We start from the raw sequence: 21771 nt of genomic DNA, 5'->3' as shown, positions 1-21771 counted from the left end.
AGTGGGAGGGAGGGAGAGAGAGAGACAGAGAGAAACATCGATGTGATAGAGCCACATCGACTGGCTGCCTCCCTCAGGACCCGACCAGGGCCGGGGACGAACCACAACCAAGGTACTACTTTTGACCGGAATTGAACCCGTGACTCATTGGTCTGCCGGCCGATGTTCTAACCACTGAGCAGAACCAGCCAGGGCTATGTTTTTCTTCTAGACAAATGTGTCTTACTGCTGATTTGCTTATCCTTTTTATTTACATCATCTGCTTTGACAAAAGAAATCAGCAAATACAGGCTTGGAGTTGTCTATTTTTCCCATTAATATTAATGTGTGCACTTCTGCTAATAATCTGCCTTCTGATTTTCATCAAAAACTCTGCTTCTAAGGACACCTCTACCCTCCCTCCACACCTCTCCACAGCCGCAGGGTGTCAGTGGACACTCAAAATCACAGTGTGGCTATGGTCTTTTGTCCTAGAGAGAGCATCAGTTTTACTCATATATGAAAAGAAGATATTATTAGAGTAAAGCAAGCCATTACATTATGACATCAAGTTGATAATGCCTATAAATTTACAAGATAAAGTGGGTAACTTCAAACAATTGAAAGCTCATAAGACTTAAGGCAGGCCTTTCCACTCTAGCCCTTGGAATTCTGGAAGCACAAGGTCCTCTCTCACTGACCTTTAAGGATTCTCCAAGGGAAAAGTTTGAGAAACAGGGATCTAAGACTCTCACCCCTTACATTGCTCCTCTATGAGTCATTAATTCTCCAGCAGCTTTTGAAATGATCCTTCACCCTCAGTAGTATCTACTCAGAAAAATGCCCTTCACTCACAGCCTTCTTCTTCTACTGTACATCTCATATGATAGAATTTGCAAGCTGTGCTATTCTTTTAAATGTTGGCATTTGAAATATGCATCATTCAAAACACAAAAGTTAAAAAGGAAGAAAATGGTTATGGCATAAAATTTAAAGGTCAATCAGTTGCTTAGCTATAGGACCTCAGTACAAAGCGAGCCCCAGAAGTAGCCCAATTAAACACTACAGTCACGGCCAGAGACCTGCTTCTTTCGGGATCAATTCAAAATGTATAAAGCCTTAAACTATACACATGGAAAAGAATGAAACCCAATAGAGTGGAGATACAGGAAGAAAATATCTTGGCAACATTGTTTAAGATTGGACTTACTGTCATTTATAGAGACAAAGGGGAGGAATGAGATAAACCAAAGAATTTATATGCATGTATGCATAACCAATGGACACAGACAATGCGGGTAAGGGGGGCGGAGCGGGATCAAGAGAAGGGTGTCTAGGAGGGAAAAAGGAGAAACATGTATAACAACAATAAATTTTTTATTTTTTTATTTTTTATCTTCACCCGAGGATATTTTTCCTTTTTTTTTTTGTACAGATAGAGTGGGAGGGAGGGAGAGAGAGGAAGGGAGAGAGAGCGAGAGAGAAACATCGACGTGAAAGGGACACATCGAGTGGCTGCCACCCGCATGACCAACCAGGGCCGGGGACAAACTGCAACCGAAGTACGTGCCCTTACCGGGAACTGAACCTGGGTCTCTCCGGACCGCAGGCCGACGCTCCAACTGCTGAGCCAAACTGGCCAGGGCTAAATTTTTTTTTTTTTAATCCTCACCAGAGGACATTTTTTGTTCAGGTAGAGTGGGAGGGAGAGAGAGGAACAGAGAGAGAGAGAAACATCGATGTGAAAGGAACACATCGAGTGGCTGCCACCCGCACAACTGACCAGGGCCGGGGACAAACTGCAACCGAGGTACGCGCCCTTAGCGGGAACCGAACCCGGGTCTCTCAGGACCGCAGGCCGATGCTCTAACCGCTGAGCCAAACTGGCTAGGGCTAAATTTTTTTTTTTTTTTTTTTTTAATCCTCACCCGAGGATATTTTTCCATTTTTTTTTTTGTACAGATAGAGTGGGAGGGAGAGAGAGGAAGGGAGAGAGAGAGAGAAACATCGACGTGAAGGGACACATGGAGTGGCTGCCACCCACACGACCAACCAGGGCCGGTGACAAACTGCAACTGGAGTACGTGCCCTTAGCAGGAACCGAACCCGGGTCTCTCCGGACCGCAGGCCGATGCTCTAACCGCTGAGCCAAACTGGCCAGGGCTAAATTTTTTTTTTAAAGACAAAGAAACATTGCTGAGAAAGAAACATCTATTGGCTGCCTCCTGCATGCCCCCTACTGGGGATCCAGTCAGCAACCTGTGCATGTGCCCTGACCATGAATCAAACCAGAAACCTCTTGGTGCATGGGATGACATGCAACCTACTGAGCAACACTGGCCAGGCTCATTGGTTGATTCTTGTATGTGCTAGCACTCACTGGGGATTGAACCCAAACCTTGGCATATCAGGACAAAGCTCTAACCAACTGAGCTACCGGCCAGGGCTTAATTGTTTTCTTAATATACAGCTGAAATGAACCAAATTCAATAAATGATCATATGAATTGGTATTTGGGAAACTGAGTCACTTCCATCCACCTTAAAACATTAGAACCTGTGGTGCAGTAGGGGGAAGCTTTGTATAATCTGAGGGTAGGTCAAAAGTTCTGTGGAGTAGATTTCAAAAAGAAGTGGGTAGGCAGCAAGAACCAACAGATTCTTCACTGTGCCACCACAAAACATCCTCTGCCTTTGACCTCGATGTTGATACTGTTTTTGTTCTTTGCCACAGCATCCTTAAAATGCAAGGCAAATTCTGTAGCTTCTACTTTCATGACTGTAAAAAGAATAAAACTTTATTCCTAGAAAAAGAAAAAATAGAAAGTCCAGTGCTTTAAGTCAGTTTTAATATGTGCACAAAACATGTTTCCCTTGAGGCCATTCAAATTGCTTATAATGGAAACAGTCTCAATTATAAAAATTAATTTAAAATAATGGGAGAGACTAACCAAAGTAAATATATGCATAACCCATGGACATGAACAGTAGTGTGAGAGAGACCTGGAGTGGGGCAGGAGCTGGGTGGAGGGGGGGCAAAGAGGGGTAAGGGGGACATCTGTAATACTGTCAACAATAAAAACATTATAATGAAAGGTTGGAAATTCAGGATGGCGGTGGATTAGATGGAAGCTACCCTCACCTCCTCCCAGGACCAAACTGGAATTACAACTAAAATACAGAAAGATCATCCTTTTTTTTTTTTTTTTGTTCAGGTAGAGTGGGAGGGAGAGAGAGGAACAAAGAGAGAGAGAAACATCGATGTGAAAGGAACACATCGAGTGGCTGCCACCCGCACGACCAACCAGGGCCGGGGACAAACTGCAACCGAGGTACGTGCCCTTAGCGGGAACCGAACCCGGGTCTCTCTGGACCGCAGGCCGACGCTCTAACCGCTGAGCCAAACCGGCCAGGGCATTACAACTAAAATACAGAAAGATCATCCTTAATAATTAACTGAAGACTGGCTAGAGAGAAGCCTTATAAGCAGGGACTTAAAGAGGAGGCCACATTGAGACTTGGAAGTGCAAAGGCACGAGAGGGCTGGCTGGGTTTCCATGGACAGCAGCTGATGATCTAGAGTGCTATCTCAGCTGTGGGGGGTTCCCCCTGAGAAAGCTGTGGTCTAAACCCCAAGCCAGCTTCCCAGCCTAGAGCACCAGAACCAGAAAAGATGCTCACATAACATCTGGCTGTGAAAAGGAGCAGGGTTTTTGTCCACCAGGGAGAGATGGCTAGCAACACAGGCACTCTCTTAAAAGGCTAATGCACAAAATTTCATTTGTAGCCATTCACACTGGGCTTTGGTGGAGTGTGCAGCTTGGTCCTTTCCACATGCACCCAAACCCAACAGAGGGTGCCACAAGCTGTGGATCACTAATAGCTCTAAAGAGGTGGCCCAGGGTCCAGCACAGATAGTATCTGACACTGGGCTGCACAAGAGCTCCTCAAAGAGGCCCAGAACCAATACACCCGGTGGTTAGCTCCAGTCAATGACAGAATAAGATCCAATAAGATTCATAAGCAACATATCCACAGGGAGATCTCAGCAGGCACTAACCCCTGCTTAAGTGAATTCTGCTTCATGTGACCAGCACCTACATAGCAGCTTGCATGCTGTGTTGGGTATTGAACCTCACTGTCAGCCAGCCTGAGGGTTAATCCCACACATGAATGGGCCAATAGCAATCAAGACTAAATTACAACAGAAGGGCCCACATAATGTGCACAAGGGACATTCTTAGAGCACCCAGCTCAGGTGGTCAGGTGACTGCATCACTGGGTCCCAAGGGTCACCTACTACATAAAGCCATCCTACCAAAACTGGGAGTGGTAGCAGATATAAGTACATATATGCATATATGCATAACCCATTGGACTAATACAAAGAGACAAACACAGAGGCAGCCAAAATGGGGAGACAAAGAAACAAGCCCCAAATGAAGAAACAAGAGAATTTTCCAGAAAAAGAGCTAAATTAAATGGAGATAAGCAATTTATCAGATACAGAGTTCACAGTACTGATTATAAGGATGCTCAACAGCATTAAAAAGGACATAGAAACCATTAAAAAGGCCAGTCAGAAATGAAGAATGCCATATCTGAAATAAAGAATACACTAGAAGAAATAAACAGTAGGCTCAATGAAGCAGAGGATCAAATCAGTGATTTCAAAGACAAGGTAGAAAAAAGCATCCAATTTTTTAGTTAAAAAAATAAAAAGGCAATAAATATGTACCTATCAATAATCACTTTAAATGTAAATGGCTTAAATGCTCCAATCAAAAGACATAATGTAGTGGAATGGATAAGAAAACAAGACCCTGTATATTCTGTCTTCAAGAGACACAACTCAGAATGAATGATAAACACAGACTAAAAGTAAAGGGATAGAAAAAGATATTTCATGCAAATAGAAAGGAAAAAGAAATACTGGGGTAGCAATACTTACATCTGACAAAATAGACTTTAAGACCGAGACAATATTAAGAGACAAAGAAGGACACTACATAATGATAAAAAGAGCAATCCAAGAAGAGTTCATAATCCTTATAAATATTTATGCACCCAAATATGTAAAGCAAATCTTGATGAACATAAAGGAAGAGATTGATAGTAATACAGTTATGAAGGGAATTTTATCACCTCATTGACATCAATGGCTAAATCTTCCAGACAGAAAATCAACAAGGAGATGGCAGCCTTAAATGACACTCTAAATTAAATGGATTTAATTGATATCCTCAGAGCATTTCACTCCAAAGCAGAAGAGTATACAATATTTTCAAGTGCCTATGAAATGTCTTCTAAGAGAGGCCACATTTTAGGACACGAGATAAGTCTTAATAAATTTAAGAAGGTTGAAATCATATCAAGCATTTTCTCAAAGTGTAATGCTATAAAACCTGAAATCAGTCACAAGAAGAAAACTGAAACACACATACAGACATTGAGGGTAAATAACATGTTACTAAACAATAAATGGGTTAGCAATGAGATCAAGAGAGAAATAAAAAGATACCTTGAAACAAATGAAAATGAGAACACAACCCATGGGACACAGGAAAAGCAGTCCTAACAGGAAAATTCATAGCATTACAGGTTTATATTGAGAAACAAGAAAAAGTTCAAATAAACAATCTAACTTTACACTTAAAGAAACTTAAAAACTAAACAAACAACAACAACAAAACAACAATGCCGAGAGTGAGTAGAAGAAGAAAATAATAAAGAGCAGAGCAGATGTAAATGACACAGGGCCTAAAAAAACTATATGAAAGATCAATGAACCAAAAGCTGGTTTTTTGAAAAGATAAACAAGATTGACAAATCTTTAACCAGACTCATCAAGCAAAAAAGAGAGATGATCTAAATATACAATCAGAAATGAAAGAGAAGTAATAATTGACACCAAAGAAATACAAAGGATTGTAAGAAAACATTATGAACAAATATATGCCAACAAATTGGACAATCTAGGGAAATGAATAAATTTCTAGAAATATACAATCATCCAAAGCTGAAACAGAAGAATCAGAATCTGAATAGACAGATTACATACAACTAGTGAAATTAAAGTAGTAAAAAACAAAACAAAAAAACTCCCAACACAAAAGCCCTGGACTGGATGGCTTTGCTGATGAATTTTACCAAACATTCAAAGAATTACTAACATCTATCCTTCTCAAACTTTTCCAAACAATTCAAGAGGAGGGAAGACTCCCAAGTTTCTTTTACGAGACCAGGATTATCCTAATTCCAAAACCAGATAAAGACATGACAAAGAAAGAAAATTACAGGCCAATATCTCTGATGAACACAGATGCTAAAATCCTCAACAAGATATTAGCAAACCAAACTCAGCAATACATTAAAAAGATTATAAACCTTGATCATATGTGATTTATTCTGGGTATACAAGGTTGGTACAATATTTGCAAAACAGTAAACATGGTACACCACATAAAATGAAGTATAAAAACTACGTGATCATATCCATAGATGCAGAAAAAACATTTGATTTATCCAGCACCCATTATGATAAAACCTCTCAGCAAAGTGGGAATAGAGGAAACATATCTCAATGTAATAAAGGCCATATATGACAAACCCACTGCCAACATCATACTCAATGGGCAAAAATTGAAAGTGTTCCTCTTAAGAGTGGGAACAAGACAGGGATGTCTACTTTCACTACTCTTATTCAACATAGTACTGAAAGTCCTAGCCACAGCAATCAGACAACAAGAAGAAATAAAAGTCATCCAAATTGGAAAGGAAGAAGTAAAACTGTCATTATTTGCATATGACATGATAACTTAAAGATTCCTTCAAAAACCTACTAGAACTGATAAATGAATTCAGTAAAGTATCAGGATACAAAATAAATATCCAAAACTTAATTGCATTTTTATACACCAATAATGAGCTATCAGAAAGGAAAACTAAAAACAAAACAAAACAGCCCTGGCCGGTTTGGCTCAGCGGTTAGAGCGTCGGCCTGCGGTCTGGAGACACCCGGGTTCAGTTCCCGCTAAGGGCACGTACCTCGGTTGCAGTTTGTCCCCGGCCCTGGTTGGTCGTGCGGGTGGCAGCCACTCGATGTGTCCCTTCACGTCGATGTTTCTCACTCTCTCTCCCTCCCACTCTATCTGTACAAAAAATGGAAAAATATCCTCGGGTGAGGATAAAAAAAATTAAAAAAATTAAAAAACAAAACAAAACAAAAACAATTCCATTCACAATTGCTTCAAAAAGAATAAAATTCTTAGGAATAAATTTAACCAATGGTGCAAAAGACTTGTATAGTCGTCCCTTGCTACTTCATGCTCCGACTTTCATGGCTTCACTCTATCACGTTTTTTTCAGATACTATACTACATCTGAAAAAACCACAATAGAGTGAAGCTGCAAAAGTCAAAGTGCAAAGTGGCGAGGGACAACTGTATATAAATAAAGACTCCTACTTCGTGGAAATTCATTTATCGCAGTAGAGTCTGGAACTGATTAACTGCAATAAACAAGGGCCGATTGTACTCAGAAAATTATAAGACACTAAAGAAAACAATTGAAGAAGATACAAGTAAGTGGAAGTGTATATACTGTGTTCATGGATAGGAAGAATTAACATCATTAAAATGTCCATACTACCCAAAGCAATCTACAGATTCAACACAATTCCTATCAAGATAACCAACAATGCATTTCACAGAACTAGAACAAACATTCCAAAAATTTATGTGGAACAACAAAAAACCCTGAATAGCAACAGCAATCTTGAGAAAGAAGAACAAAGTTGGAGTAATCACGCACCTGATATCAAACTATACTACAAGGCCACAGAAATCAAAACAGCAGAGTACTGGCATAAAAATAGATCAATGGAACAGAATAGAAAGCCCAGAAATAAACCCATGCCTTTATAGTCATTAATATTTGACAAAAACATAAAATAGGCTAAAGATAGTCTATTCAATAATTTGTGTTGGGAAAATTAGACATATATGTTCAAAAAAATGAAACCAGACCACATTTATAGTACACACAAGAATAAACTCAAAATGGATTAAATACTTAAATGTTAGACTCAAAACCATAAAAATCCTAGAAGAAAACACGGGCAGTAAAATATTGGACATTTCTTGTAGGAATATTTTTTCTGATATATCTCCTTTGGTAAGGAAAACAAAAGAAAAAATAAACAAATGGGACTACATCAAACTAATAAGATTTTGCACAGCAAAGGAAACCATCAACAAAATGAAAAGACAACTCACTGAATGGGGAACATATTCACTGATATGTCTAATAAGGAGTTAATATCCAAAACTTATTATAAAACTCAACACCAAAAAAAAAAAAAAAAATCCAATTTAAAAATGGGCAAAAGACCTGCATAGACATTTCTCCAAAGAGGACATATGAAAAAATGCTCAGTGTCACTAATCATCAGAGAAATACAAGTTAAAACCACAATGAGGTATCACCTCACACCTGTCAGAATGGCTACCATCAATAAATCAATCGACAACAAGTGTTGGCAAGGTTGTGGAGAAAAAGGAATCCTTGTGTACTGTTGGTGGGAATGCAGATTGGTGCAGCCATTGTGGAAAGCAGTATGGACTTACCTAAAAAAATTAATACTGGAACTGTCTTATGACTCAGCAATTCCACTATTGGGAATTTATCCCAAGGGACCCGAAACACTAATTTGAAAGAATATATTTACTCCTATGTTCATTGCGGCGTTATTTACAATAGCCAAAATGGAAGCAGCCCAAGTGTCCCTTAGTAGATGAGTAGAAAAAATAACTGTGGTATATTTATAGCATGGAATATACTAGGCCTTAAAAAGGAAAAAAATTTTACCCTTGCGACATCATGGATGGGCCTGTAAAACATTATGCTAAGTGAAATAGGCCAGTCAGAGAAAGACGAGTATCATATGATTTCCCTCATATGTGGAATTTAATGAACTAACAAGCAAACTAGAGACCATCTCATAGATACAGAGCAGGCAGACAGCTCTGGTGGGGGGTGAGTACTGGGGTTTGGATTGATTGTGCAAAAAAAGAAGAAAAGAGTAAAAGTACTTATGGACAAGGACAGCATAAGTACTTGTGGTGATTGGGGGGTGACTGGAGGTAGAAGAGAGGGTGTAGGGGGATAAATGGTGATGGGAAAAGATAAAATATAAAAATAAATAAATAAAATTATGGAAGTTTGCCTCTTAAGAACAGAAAGTTTTGAAAGAAAGGAGTGATAACTGGTGAAACCAAGTTTCTTCTGATATATGTTTACTTGCTTAATTATTGTGTAACTATTTTACCATGTTCATAACCTTGAAGGCATTTCTTAAATGGAGTAAAGATTTGTTTTCTTTTTTTTTAAATCCTCACCCGAGGATATTTTTCCATTTATCTTCAGATAGAGTGGGAGGGAGAGAGAGACAGAGAGAAACACTGATGTGAGAGAGACACATCAATTGGTTGCCTCCAGCACAACCCCAACCAGGGCTGGGGACTGAACAGCAACTAAGATACATGCCCTTGACTGGAATCAAACCCAAGACTCTTTGGTTCTCAGGCCAACACTCTAACCACTGAGCAAAACCGGCCAGGGCAAGACTTGTTTTCTTAATAGCTAGAAACCTGACAGGTATTCCTAGGTGGGAGAATCATTGGAGTGGAGCATGTATATTTACAGCATACACAGCAATGTTTTTAATTATTATGTCAAAAGGCCACCTTCAAATATAAACCATTTTCTCTTCCCATTCAAGAGATATTTGGATCACGTATTTTGTCTTGGGCTCTCCACTATGTCTGATTTGGTTAAAATTAATCCAAGGGACCCAAATCACTCTGTGAAAGCAGCAAGAAGGCAGTGAGCATATACAATCCTGCCTTGACAGTAGCAAAGGTATATTAAATTAATTTGCTGACTTTATAAACATAATGTTTTTAAGAGGGGCAGAGTAGGGACATTTCATTGCAAGACAGCAACCTCATCTAACTACATGGGAAGTGCATTAATGGAACTCCTTTGCTAAATTGCAGTAAGACTACATGACTTGAATCAACAGGCCTACTAATTCTGTTGCCAGGTTCTCAGAGCCAACATGAAGTAACATTTGGAGCAGACCCTAAGATAAACCAGCAAAATAACCAATTTTTATTTAGCACAGTGCGTTGTATAGAGAAGGCACTCAATGATGTTTGATGACTGGGATGGTGACAATACACATGATCCTTTGACCACCTGCAGTAGAGGTGCAGTGCTACTCCATTCAATTTATTCAGCAAACAGTTGTTACATGTTCCGAGGTACTCGGAATACAGTAGTGAAGAAACAAGCCCAAACTTACTACTTTCTTAGAACTTACTTTCTAGTTGGAGGGGATAAAAGTTAGACAACAGAAAACTAAAATATATTGTATACTAGTGGTAAATGCTTAGGAGAAATATAAAGCAGGAAATGTGGGAGGGGAGTTTAAAATGTAGATAGAGTGACAAGGGAAGAACTCCCTGGGAGGGTGACTTTTAGTAAAGAATTAAAGATAGTGCAAGTGCAAGTTGTGCATGCATCTAAAGGGAAAACATTCTAGACAATGGTGACAACATGTACAAAAGCCCTGAGGCAGGAGTTTCAAGACACAACAAAGAGACCAATGTAGCTGGGCATAGGGGATGAGAGAAAGAAGGGTGAAGAGGGCAGTCTACAAAGCTTAGAGGTCACAGTAAAGATGCCATATCTATTGAGAGAGATGGGAGGTGATGGGTTTTGAGCAGAGAAATGGCATGGCCGACTTTGGTTTTAACAGGCTGTTCTTTGGAGAGTAGAAAGCAGGGGAGTAAGGATAGAGTAGGAAGAGGAGCTATTTGTTTTAAAAAGCAGAGTCTGGAGTTTGCCATTTTTACAAGCTCCCTAGGTGATTCTTATGCACAGTAAAACTCAAGAACCGGCACCTTACAATATCTAAGCAATTGAGACAAACACTAATTCTATCATCTGATAATTTCATAATCGCTAATCCAGTTTCATTTTGCCTGTGGAGAAATAGGGTCTAACCCATAACAACTCCGCCATGCAATCTCCAAACTTCAGAAAGTGCTTCAGAAAGAGGACGCCACAGACTTGACATGGGCCTCTTGCTCTGAAACACAGCATGCCCTCTGAGAGAGCTTCCCACAGGGAAGGAAACAGAGCTAACGCCATCAGGCAGCAGCAGTGGGTTTAAAAGGTTGCAGACCATGTGCTCCATAAATATAAATTTCAGGATTCAGCTGAAAAAGAGCACATAAGCACAGCATTCTCTAAATATTAAAAAAATAACTTTAAAATGTTCTTTTTAAATGAAAGTATTTGTGTCTTATTCTAATTTTTGATTAAAATATATGAGAAATATATATCAAAATACAGTTCATGATTATTACTTTTTTTTGTAATCCTCGCTTGAAGATATGTTTTTATTGATTTTAGAGGGAGAGAAAGAGAAACATCGATGTGAGACAGAAACATCAATCAGTTGCCTCCCATATGTGCTCCAATCAGAGGTAGAACCCACAACCTGGGATTGTGCCCTGATCAGGAATCAAACCCACAACCCTTCGGTGCTCCAACCAACTGAGCCACGCTGGCCAAGGCATGATTCCTACTCTTTAAATACATGCATAGGAATTTATATTCACAAAATATTAACAATTCTTTCTGAGTTTGTTAATTATAACAATTAGCATTTGTGTAGCACTTCAAGACTGAGATAACAATGAGACCCAGTTCCACAAACCATATATACATAAAAATTTCTTTCTACTTTATAGTCACACTGCACACACCACTATATGTTGATTAGTTCATAATCTATTCAAGAACAGAAACTGTCTCTTGTCTATTTTTATGTTTCTTTTATTTGCCTCTGAATTATTTTTTGTCTCCTCTGAATTCTGTACACCATAGACGCACAGGTAAATGCTTAACTGGCCATAGACTAACCATTCTGGAGTACGCAACACTGAGAATTCATTATCAGGTATGTTGTTTCTCTATTTATTTGACTTCTGTGGTTCCATCAAAAACAAAATTTAAAAATTTCAAGAAGAGCCTGGCTGGTGTGGCTCAATGGATTGAACGTCATCCCATGGACTGAGAGGTCCTGGTTCAATTCCTGGTTGGGGCACATGCCCAGGTTGCAGGCTCAATTCCCAGTAGGGGGCATGCAAGAGGCAGCCTATTAATGTTTCTCTCTCACATCAATGTTTCTATCTCTCTCTTCCCCTTCCTCTCTCTCTAAAACATCAATAAAAATATATTTCAAAAACTTCCAAGAAGATAAAACCTTCACAACGGAAAGAGTTATAAATATCTTCAAGTAGATTTATTGGATCAATGTATTATTTTTCACAAGAATATCTACATCCTTCTGCTATTCTTCCATAGGCACAATTTCTCTAAGGTATTTCATCATTGTGGCCTCATTTAACGTGAATTTTTACAAAGACACATAATGAGTTGAATTTTTCAAAAACATTCATGATCTGTTACCCAGGTACAGGTTATTCTTTTGAACAGAGTACAGGTAATTGGCTACAAATAATGGATACTGATTACCTTCTTGAGTGGAAGAAGCCTCTAGGTGTTGAAGTTTAAGGCCAGTGTCTAATCTTTGAGGCTTTGTATACAGAAATAAGTAGCAAAGGACACAGACGCTGATGACAAAGGCGAGTAAAACAAGAGCAGCGATTCCCAGTCCAGTCAGGGCGCCGATGCTGAGGGAAACAGGAAACATTGTGAGTCACACAGCCCAGTCTGCACAGGAGCTAAAGTGGAGGTTTAAATAGTGTTAGTTATTGCTTCCATTATTCCTAATAAAATTATATCTTAGGATAAACAGCATATGATTAAAATCTACAGCTCACCTTTTTCTACCACAAAATTCTTATATTTTCTCTATACATGTATATGTTAATATTAGTATTGAATATCATGTGAATTCATATGCTAGGTAAAAGTTTACATGACTCTCTAGAGATAATTCAAAGACATCTCAATCAAGCCTCTACTATCAGTCTTCTAGAAGCAAAGTTCAGGTTCACCAATAAAAGATGAGTATGACAACATTTATCTCTGCAATGTTTGTCAGAAATGCAGAACTTTGCTTTGGGAGACAGGTATGGGAGATACCATTTACTAATATACAAAACCACAACTATTACAAAATAGAAGAACAAGGTTTAATTAAAGGAAAGCAATCTATCCTGGCCAGTATGGCTCACTGGTTGAGTGTTGAACCATGCATCAAGAGGTCACCAGTTCGATTCCTGGTCAGGGCACATGACCAGGTTGTGGGCCAAATCCCCAGGAGGGGCATGTAGGAGGCAGCTAATCCATGTTTCTATTTATCTCTTCTTCTTTCTTCCTCTCTCTCTCTAAATCAATAAAGGAAAAAAAATGTTTTTAAGGAAAGCAATCATTATGAAATTTATATAAAGTTCTTGTTTAGTCTGAGTTTGTCTTTTCCAAAAGAGCATAACACCAATGGCTTCTAGCATTAAGGAAGAAACCCTTGTACTGTCCTCTAAAAATAAAGTGTGTATCTGATATTATTTGCTCACTAAATTTGTAATAATTCCTTCTGATACAGTTATCTATAAGGCTAATCATTTGAGAACTAACATAGTTTACATAAACCTGAGAACTTAATAATTTTAAATGGGAAATGGAGCTTGAAAAAAAATTATTTTGAAAGATGAATGCAAACATATGTACTTTCATGAACCATATAAATGTGTGGGTGTGTAAATATATAACTAGATTTTAAGTTGCTCAAGGACAGATACTTCTGTTGACTTTCACATAGTGTACACTTGTTAAAAGTGTTTATAGAGTACTTAGCATATAGTAAACGTTCCATAAATGGAAGTAAATAATCATTTACTGGTGATTGGTCCACTTGTAATTAAAAAGTTATCATCAGCCCTGGCCGGTTTGGCTCAGCGGTTGGAGCGTCGGCCTGCGGTCCTGAGAGACCCGGGTTCGGTTCCCGCTAAGGGCGCGTACCTCGGTTGCAGTTTGTCCCCGGCCCTGGTCGGTTGTGCGGGTGGCAGCCACTCGATGTGTTCCTTTCACATCGATGTTTCTCTCTCTCTCTCTGTTCCTCTCTCTCCTCCCACTCTACCTGAATAAAAAATAGAAAAATGTCCTCGGGTGAGGATAAAAAAAATAAATAAATAAAAAATAAAAATAAAATAAATAAATAAATAAATAAAAAGTTATCATCAATCAAAAGTAATGATCTTTTCCTTTATTATCTTCCTGGCTTGCCTGTAGGCTTCTGCTATTTTCTACTTTGGGAGTAAGGAGAACAGAATTAAAAGTAAGGGGCTAAGCTCATCCAACTTAACCTTGTTTTTAGGGGATAAAGCACCCCTGCAATTTAGAGGTTGCATCCTGAGCCACACACATAAAGGTTCTTGTGCTTGGTTTATTAGTGTCAACCCACCGCCCCTAGCCCTGCAGACAAGTGAAGACTGTAATTCTGTGGCTAGAGTCAGTATATAGTTATATATTTAAGTTGGGGTTTGCCCTCACTTGGTACACTCCAAGGGGTAGACTCCTGGCTTTGGCAGCTCCTCTTTCTTGCTTGTTTGCACAAAAGCTGCCTTTAAAAAAATTTTTTTATATTGATTCTCTAGAGAGAGGAATGGAGAGATAGAAACATCAATGTGAGAGACATACATCGATTGGCTACCTCCTGCACACCCCCTACGGGGGATCGAGCCCGCAACCCAGGCATGTGCCCTGACTGGAATCGAACCAGGACCTCTCAGTCCATGGGATGACACTCAATCCACTGAACCACACCAGCCAGGCAAATCTGCCTTTTGTAGATTGTACAAGTCAGGGAGGGTGAGGACTCTACACAGACACATGAGAACATAATCTACTTAATTAATACTATTTGCTGTACAAGGCAGCTAGGAGGCCAAATATCTGGAAAGATCCCTGAAATGAAAACCAGGTTATAGAAAAAAAAAACCCATCCAAAGTAAAAACATAATTTAATCCATCTAAAAGTCAAATTGTCAACTTAGTTAAATTCAACATAGTTATAGTGGGCTTTTAATGTACACAATTAAAAAACCAGTCCAGCCCTGGCCAGCGGTTAGAGCATCGTCCCAAGGACTGAAAGGTCAAGGGTTTGATTCCTGGTCAAGGGTAGGTATCTGGGTTGCAGGTTCGATACTTGGCCCTAGTCAGGGTCATGCAGGAAGCAAATGATCAATGTGACTCTCTGCCATTGGTGTTTGTTTTCTCTCTCTCTCTCTCTCTCTCTCTCTCTCTCTCTATCTCCCCTACCCCCCACCGCCCCTTCCACTTTATTTTAAAAATCAATGGGAAAATATCCTTGGCAGAGGATTAACAACAACAACAATAACAACAAAACAGTCTACATGATTTGGAGGAAAAACAAAAACAGAGTATGCTATTTCTGCTTTCTGGTTTAAAAGGCGGTTCTTCACAATCTTGACAAACTGTTTCAATGCCACAGTTCCACGTTATAGACACGTTGCTTTATGCATGCAAACCTCTAGATAAAGATGGAGCTCCGGGAAGCTCCTAAAATATTTGTTTCAACAAATATTTACTGAACTCATACATGTCCCTGTGCAATAGACATTATGTCTTTTCCTAGGTCCTGAAGAAAGCTACCAAAAGAAACTAAGAGGTTAGGGATCTGTAGGAAGAGAAAAGATGGAAGTGGACCAGACACAGAAAAGAGACAGAATTATTCTTTCTTCATAGCACCCGATGGCAGTCCTTGAAAGAGGGTCTGAGCTGTTGTCATGTTCATGGGGCAATTCTACTCAACAACTTGACTTACCTGGTAGGAGCTATACCTGTGTCTTTCTCTAGCAGCTGCAGAATTTTAGAACAAATGCTAGTGACTTCTGCAATATTTTTCACAGTTGAACTATTTTAAATTAGAGGTGGAGAGCAAAGAATATGAGGGAAATGAAGCTCTACATTTTAACCTCCCCAGTGTGTTCTCAGAGCTCAATAACTAACAAGCTCCTCAGGTTTAACACTGCCAACTGATGCCATCAGCTAAAAACATTCTTATATTTCCCAAGAAAGGAGGTGCACTGTCCATTTTTCAGTGCTGAACGAAGACCTCAGCAATCTGTTCATCCCTTTGTGCCCTCATAAACCTCAGGAAGGGTTTTAGCCTCTGCTACATTTCACTTTGCAGTGAGCTGGGGGTATGAGAATCCAGGCACTTTGGAGATTTAAGTCAAAAAATGAGTTTGCCTTAAGAGTTGCCCATCTCTGTTGGAGGTTTTGCTACCATTATTCACACCTCCAAAGATTCAGAGTAGGGTTACTATGTTATTTTCCAAAAGGCCAAATAATATGCAAGTGCAATATAGATTGCTTTCCCAAATAATGATAAGTGGGCATTATTTTTTGAGATTGTGCCCCACTGTGACACAATACAACTTTGTTAGTTGAGCTCATTGGCAAGTGGGCACACCTTTGGAGATTTTTTTGAAGCTTGCAATACATGCAAAATTATTTTACTGCTTCAGAAAATAACATTTAAAGTCATTTGCTGCAAACTGGGCATGTGTGCCAAATTCTGGATTATCCTAGGAGACTGGGGGAAATAATACAGGGTGGGACAAAAGTAGGTTTACAGTGATTTGTATGGAAAATAATACAATACTGAGTAAATAGTAAAACAAGAATGAACTCTGTTTTGTGTGCTCAAAACTGTAAATACACTTTTTAATATAATGAAATTGTATTTTTCACTTGTTCAGAATGCTTATCTTTAAACTTAACTGAAATAAAAAATGATTTGTTGGCCAATAAAGTTAACATCCAAAACTGTTAAATTCAATATTGAGAGTTTATAACAAAAATGGGCATATATATGGTTGTAGCTGATATTTGAATAGTAATATATACACTACGCAATGGCATATACTTTTTTATCAGCTGATACTATCCCAATCAAACCTAGAAATATAAAAGTAGCAGTGTTATTACATTTTTCCTATGTTCTAATACAAGATTTTAGTTTCCAGAATTCATAAACTCAAAGTTGTTCATACATATTTAGTTTTTTTTTTCCTATTCATGTCTGAAGAGTTTTTTCCCTAAGAAATTTTACATTTTATAATCTTTCCTTTTTTTTTTTTTTTTTTTTTATCCTCACCCGAGGATATTTTTCCATTTTTTGTACAGAGTGGGAGGGAGAGAGAGGAAGGGAGAGAGAGAGAGAAACATCGACGTGAAGGGACACATCGAGTGGCTGCCACCCACACGACCAACCAGGGCCGGGGACAAACTGCAACCGAAGTATGTGCCCTTAGCGGGAATCGAACCCGGGTCTCTCCGGACCGCAGGCCGACGCTCTAACCGCTGAGCCAAACTGGCCAGGGCTAATCTTTCCTTTAAAATATGAGAAAGATATGGAATCTCCTGGGTTATATGTGCAGCTTATAAATTCTTTAAAAGTTATTTTTTAAATATAAATTAATCACATACATATTACCATAATATATATCGTTGACATTCACATCCTTTTTTCCCCCTTAATCTTTACTCGAAAATATGTTTTCATTGATCTTAGGGAGAGGGAGGGGGAGAGAGAGAGAAACATTGATGTGAGAGGGAAACATTGATGGGTTGCCTCCAGTACACACCCCAACCAGGTAGCAAACCTGCAATCTTCTGGTGTACAGGATGACACTCCAACAAACCTAACCACCTGGCCAGGGCCACATACTTCTTAAAGTAAGATACAAGTTTTTGTGTGCTTTGTATGTTTACAATACTTTGGAACCTATTTTTAATTATCAGTAAAACTATATTTATAAAGATTTCTCCAATATTTAATAAATGAAGCAGAACAATCATTATGAAAATAAAGGTTGCCATTATAGGTTTGTATCTTTAATTTTTATGCATTTTCTGTCAACCATTTAATTTCCTGTTCTTTAGGGAAGTTGATAAATGTTTATCTTTGCCATCTCAACAGTGCAGCTTTCTCAGCTTGGCATATGGTATATCACAAATTTTCAGAATGCACAGTATTCACTCTGTTCTATCAGTTGTAGCAGTGGAATCTGATAATGTTGGTATTCATCATTTCATTATTTCAACTGCAGGATGACCTTATTAGCTGCTTCCAAGGAATTTTTTAGATTCTGCTTCTTTACTCCTTTCAACAGAATATGGTTTAACTTCACCATTTTCTTTTACATCTAGATGAAGGTTTAAAAGTGGCATTTGTAATGTAGCAATTTTAGAATTGCTATAGAAAGGCAAGCTTTAATTGCCAATCAAAATCCTGTAGCGATGCAGAGTAAATATTAACCTTATTAACTTCTAACAGATCCTGCTTACTTTCATCTTTCATACTTTTCAAGCATTTCATGAAAGCCTTGTGATAAAATGAATTAAACTGATTCAATTGCTGAGATATCTCTTTATCAGATAAACTTTTATCAACTACAGGTTCTTTTTGGCTAGACTGAGATTGTTTATTAAAACTATTGAAATATATGCATAAACTATGCCTAACTTGCTGCCAAAATATACGTGCAGTAATGGGACACACAACAGACATTGGAACATAGAATGCAAGCAAAATATTTCAGTACATCTCTGTGAGAGGACACATAGGCCAATACTTAGCACTATTTGGGGAAGTTGATAAATGTTTATCTTTGTCATCTCAACAGTGCAGCTTTCTCAGCTTGGCTTATGGTTTATCACAAGAGGTCCTGCTTAGAGGTCCTGCTGGTCAGGTGATACAAAGATAGGAGATAGTCATCTGAAGTCTCCCTGGGCTCTCACTCAATTACAGCTTTGAAAAATGTGTTAGCCGGGCCACTGTGGCTCAGTGGGTTGAGCGTGGTCCCATAGACTGACAGGTCCCAGTTGGATTCCCTGTCGGCATATGGCTCCCCGGTTGCTAGCTCAGTCCCCAGTAAGGGGCATGCAGGAGGCAGCTGATCAATATCTCTCTCTCACATGAGGTTTCTATGTCTCTCTGACAAAAAAAGAAAATCAATAAAACATATTTTAAAAAAAATAAAAATGTGGTAATATCATCTAGAACATGAATCTATTCTGTGGAATCCCAAACACTATGATAATCCTGGTAGAGAGCATAAGTTTGGCTACAAATGCCATCAATTATTTTGTGAAGAAGCTCTGGGCCCAGTTGGGTTCCAAGTTTTGCTGCCACCACAAAAGCTCTCCATCCCTGGGCTGTAAACCTGCTTTTGCCCCACCCTGCATTCTTCCTCTTAGTAGTAGCTCCCTGCCCCTTAGTAAGAAACAATTTAAAGTGGGTGGGAGTTCTTTCTTACAGTCTGACACCCCATTCATTCTCCAGGCAAAAGAAAAGAATCAAGTTCAAAGTCTGCAAACCTTTGGAATGAAAGGGGAGAAGAAGCACTTCATAATGAAAAATATCCGCATAAATACTAGTTGGAATAAGTAAAATTCCCACCATAGGAAAAAGAGGCAAGAAAGACCCACCTAAGAATGCCTCTTCAGCAATGGCCACCCCGTTTAGAAAGGGGGTGTCCTGGAAAGGTTCTACAGAGTGTGTCTACAGTTCGGTTCAGGGTCAGTGTCAGATCACATGTAAACAGCAAATTATAAAGTCCAGTTGCTTGCTTGCTCCCCCGCGTGCGCGCACACACACACACACACACACACGCACGCACGCACGCGCGCACACCCCTACCTTTTCGATATTTTAAATACAGCCCATTCTTTTTCACCTCCCAAGAGACTTAAAATACCCTGAACCTTGGTTAATGCTTAAAAATGGGTCCCTTTTCTATTTAAATGCACCAAATGCCCAAGCAAATAAAAAAGATAATTAAAACCTCCTCGAGTTGTCTTGTCTCTGCCAGCAGAGTTGCCTGCCTGGGACTGGTCCCCGGGAGCAATCCACTCTGGTGAGGCTGGCGGGGAACTGAGCCTGGGCAGCGGGGACTGGCTGGTGCGCCCTAGGCGCAGAGCCCTCGCTCCTCCAGAGCGCGCCTCTCCTGGGGTCCCGGGGCGGATTCACACCTCTGGCGGCCTCAGCCCGACCCTCGCCTGAGGAGTCCCGGCTCCCGGGGCATCTCCAAGCGGGCCGGGGTTTCTGTGCTGAGCCCTCACCCACCCTCCGAGGCTCCTTCTGGAGGGACCCGACCTGAGCGGCTCGGGGGACACGGGCGACTTCCCTCCGCCCGCTGTGGCACTGCCCATCGCCCCCCAGGACCCCAGCCCACCGCCCCCCAGGACCCCAGCCCACCAGCCACCTGCCCTGCCCACCTGAGGCTCCACATGTAGCTGTGTTTGTAGGGGAAGTAGCTGCCGGGTTCGCTGCAGCAGTACTTGAGGTCTGCGAAGCCGCAGCAGTAGAGGAGGGTGGCCGCCTCGCCGCGCCGGGGACACCGAAAGGGCTCCACGAAGCTGTGGTTGAGGCTGTAGTAGCCGGAGCACACCCGGCTCGCCTCGCCCATCGCGGCTGGCTGCGGGCAGGGCCACGCCAGCCCCCGGTCTGCCCTCGGACCGCACGAATGCCGCAGCACCCACGCCTGCCGACCCCTCCGCCCCTGCCAACCCCTCGGCCCCGCTCCCCTCTTCCGATCCGGAGTCTGGCTGCTGGGAGTTCAGCCTTCGCGCGCCTCCTCTCTCTCTCCCCTCCCCGGTCCACTAGTGTGCGGTCGGTCGCTTGCCTCGCGCGTCTCCCCCTCGCTGCCGAGTGGTCGTTCCTTTCCTGGGCTGGGCACCGGCCCGGCGCCTTCTGTCCGTTCTCCTCGTCTGCGTTCTTCGCCCTCCCCCGACACCCCTCCACTTTCCCTCACTTCGGCAACAACCTGTTCCCACTCGATGCCAGGAAGATTTCACCTGAGAAAGAAGTGGAGTTTGAGGACTTGTTTGCCATGTAGACAGATGCGCCGAAGTTGCAGTTCTGTTTGCCCACGGACAGGGCAGGTGGGTTCCAGGCAAACGGAGCGGAGCGGGGCTGAGAGCCTTCACCCACCCCGGGCCATTGCCCCCAGGAGAGGGGGGTGGGCAGAACAACAAGCATTGAACTACTTATCAGTGAGGGGGTGTTGAGAAGTACCCCTTCTTTGAGAAGTCCACGTGAAACATTAAAATCTGCCGATGTAAAATCAGAAAAGAAACACAATTTTCTCCGAAAACGAACCACACTCCGTGTTCAATAAAACAGTCCGGACAGAGAGGGAAAGGCAGGGTCCCTCAAGAAACGGAGGACTCTCTGAGAGGAGGTGGCGAGGGAAACAGGGAGAAAGCTTGGTCGGTTTTAAAGCGCGCAAACTTCCCTCGCACCCTTTTTGTTTGGTATTCTTATCTTCCTAATGTGTCTGCAGAGTCCTTCTAAAATAACAATAGTCATGAAGGCTCCTTGAAATAAGCCAGGCAGAACTTGGTGTGTGAAGAAGAAAATAATAATGGCCTTGTGATGGGAAAGGAGAAAGGATAACATCCAGAGAATTTCTGAGACAGACTGAGCAGAGTTCCTTCCTCTTTATTTTCTCCTTCCTTTCTTTGGCCAAAGGGTTGATTGAATGCCAGAATTTTGAGTTTTACCTTGGGTGCTGGGTATTTTTGTGTTCCTAAAGTAATCTTGAACTTTGTTCTGGGATGCAGTTGAGATACTTGGAAACAGTTGGATTCTTTCAGGTTTGCTTTTAAGGTCTAAGGTAGGACCAGAGCAGGCTTGGGGCCTAGATGTTTCCCCAAAACTGAG

The 21771-nt window shown here is 40.7% G+C and overlaps 1 protein-coding gene and 1 pseudogene across 1 annotated transcript in view; both read right to left on the bottom strand.

Annotated features, from left to right (window-relative positions):
- The window catches only part of SHISAL2B (shisa like 2B), a 28951-nt gene extending 8436 nt beyond the window's left edge, over positions 1–20515 (bottom strand). Inside the window, exons 1-2 of the mRNA XM_036280868.1 lie at positions 20325–20515; positions 12588–12745 (exon numbers count right to left, since the gene is read on the bottom strand). Of these exons, the coding sequence (XP_036136761.1) occupies positions 12588–12745; positions 20325–20515 (349 nt within the window). The remainder of the gene's footprint in view (positions 1–12587; positions 12746–20324) is intronic.
- LOC118641479 lies at positions 18140–20258 on the bottom strand (annotated as a pseudogene).
- Positions 20516–21771: the final 1256 nt, after the last annotated feature.

Source organism: Molossus molossus, unplaced genomic scaffold (assembly GCF_014108415.1).
Source record: "Molossus molossus isolate mMolMol1 unplaced genomic scaffold, mMolMol1.p scaffold_m16_p_3, whole genome shotgun sequence".
NCBI lineage: Eukaryota > Metazoa > Chordata > Mammalia > Chiroptera > Molossidae > Molossus > Molossus molossus.
This window is presented reverse-complemented; position numbering and strand designations above follow the sequence as displayed.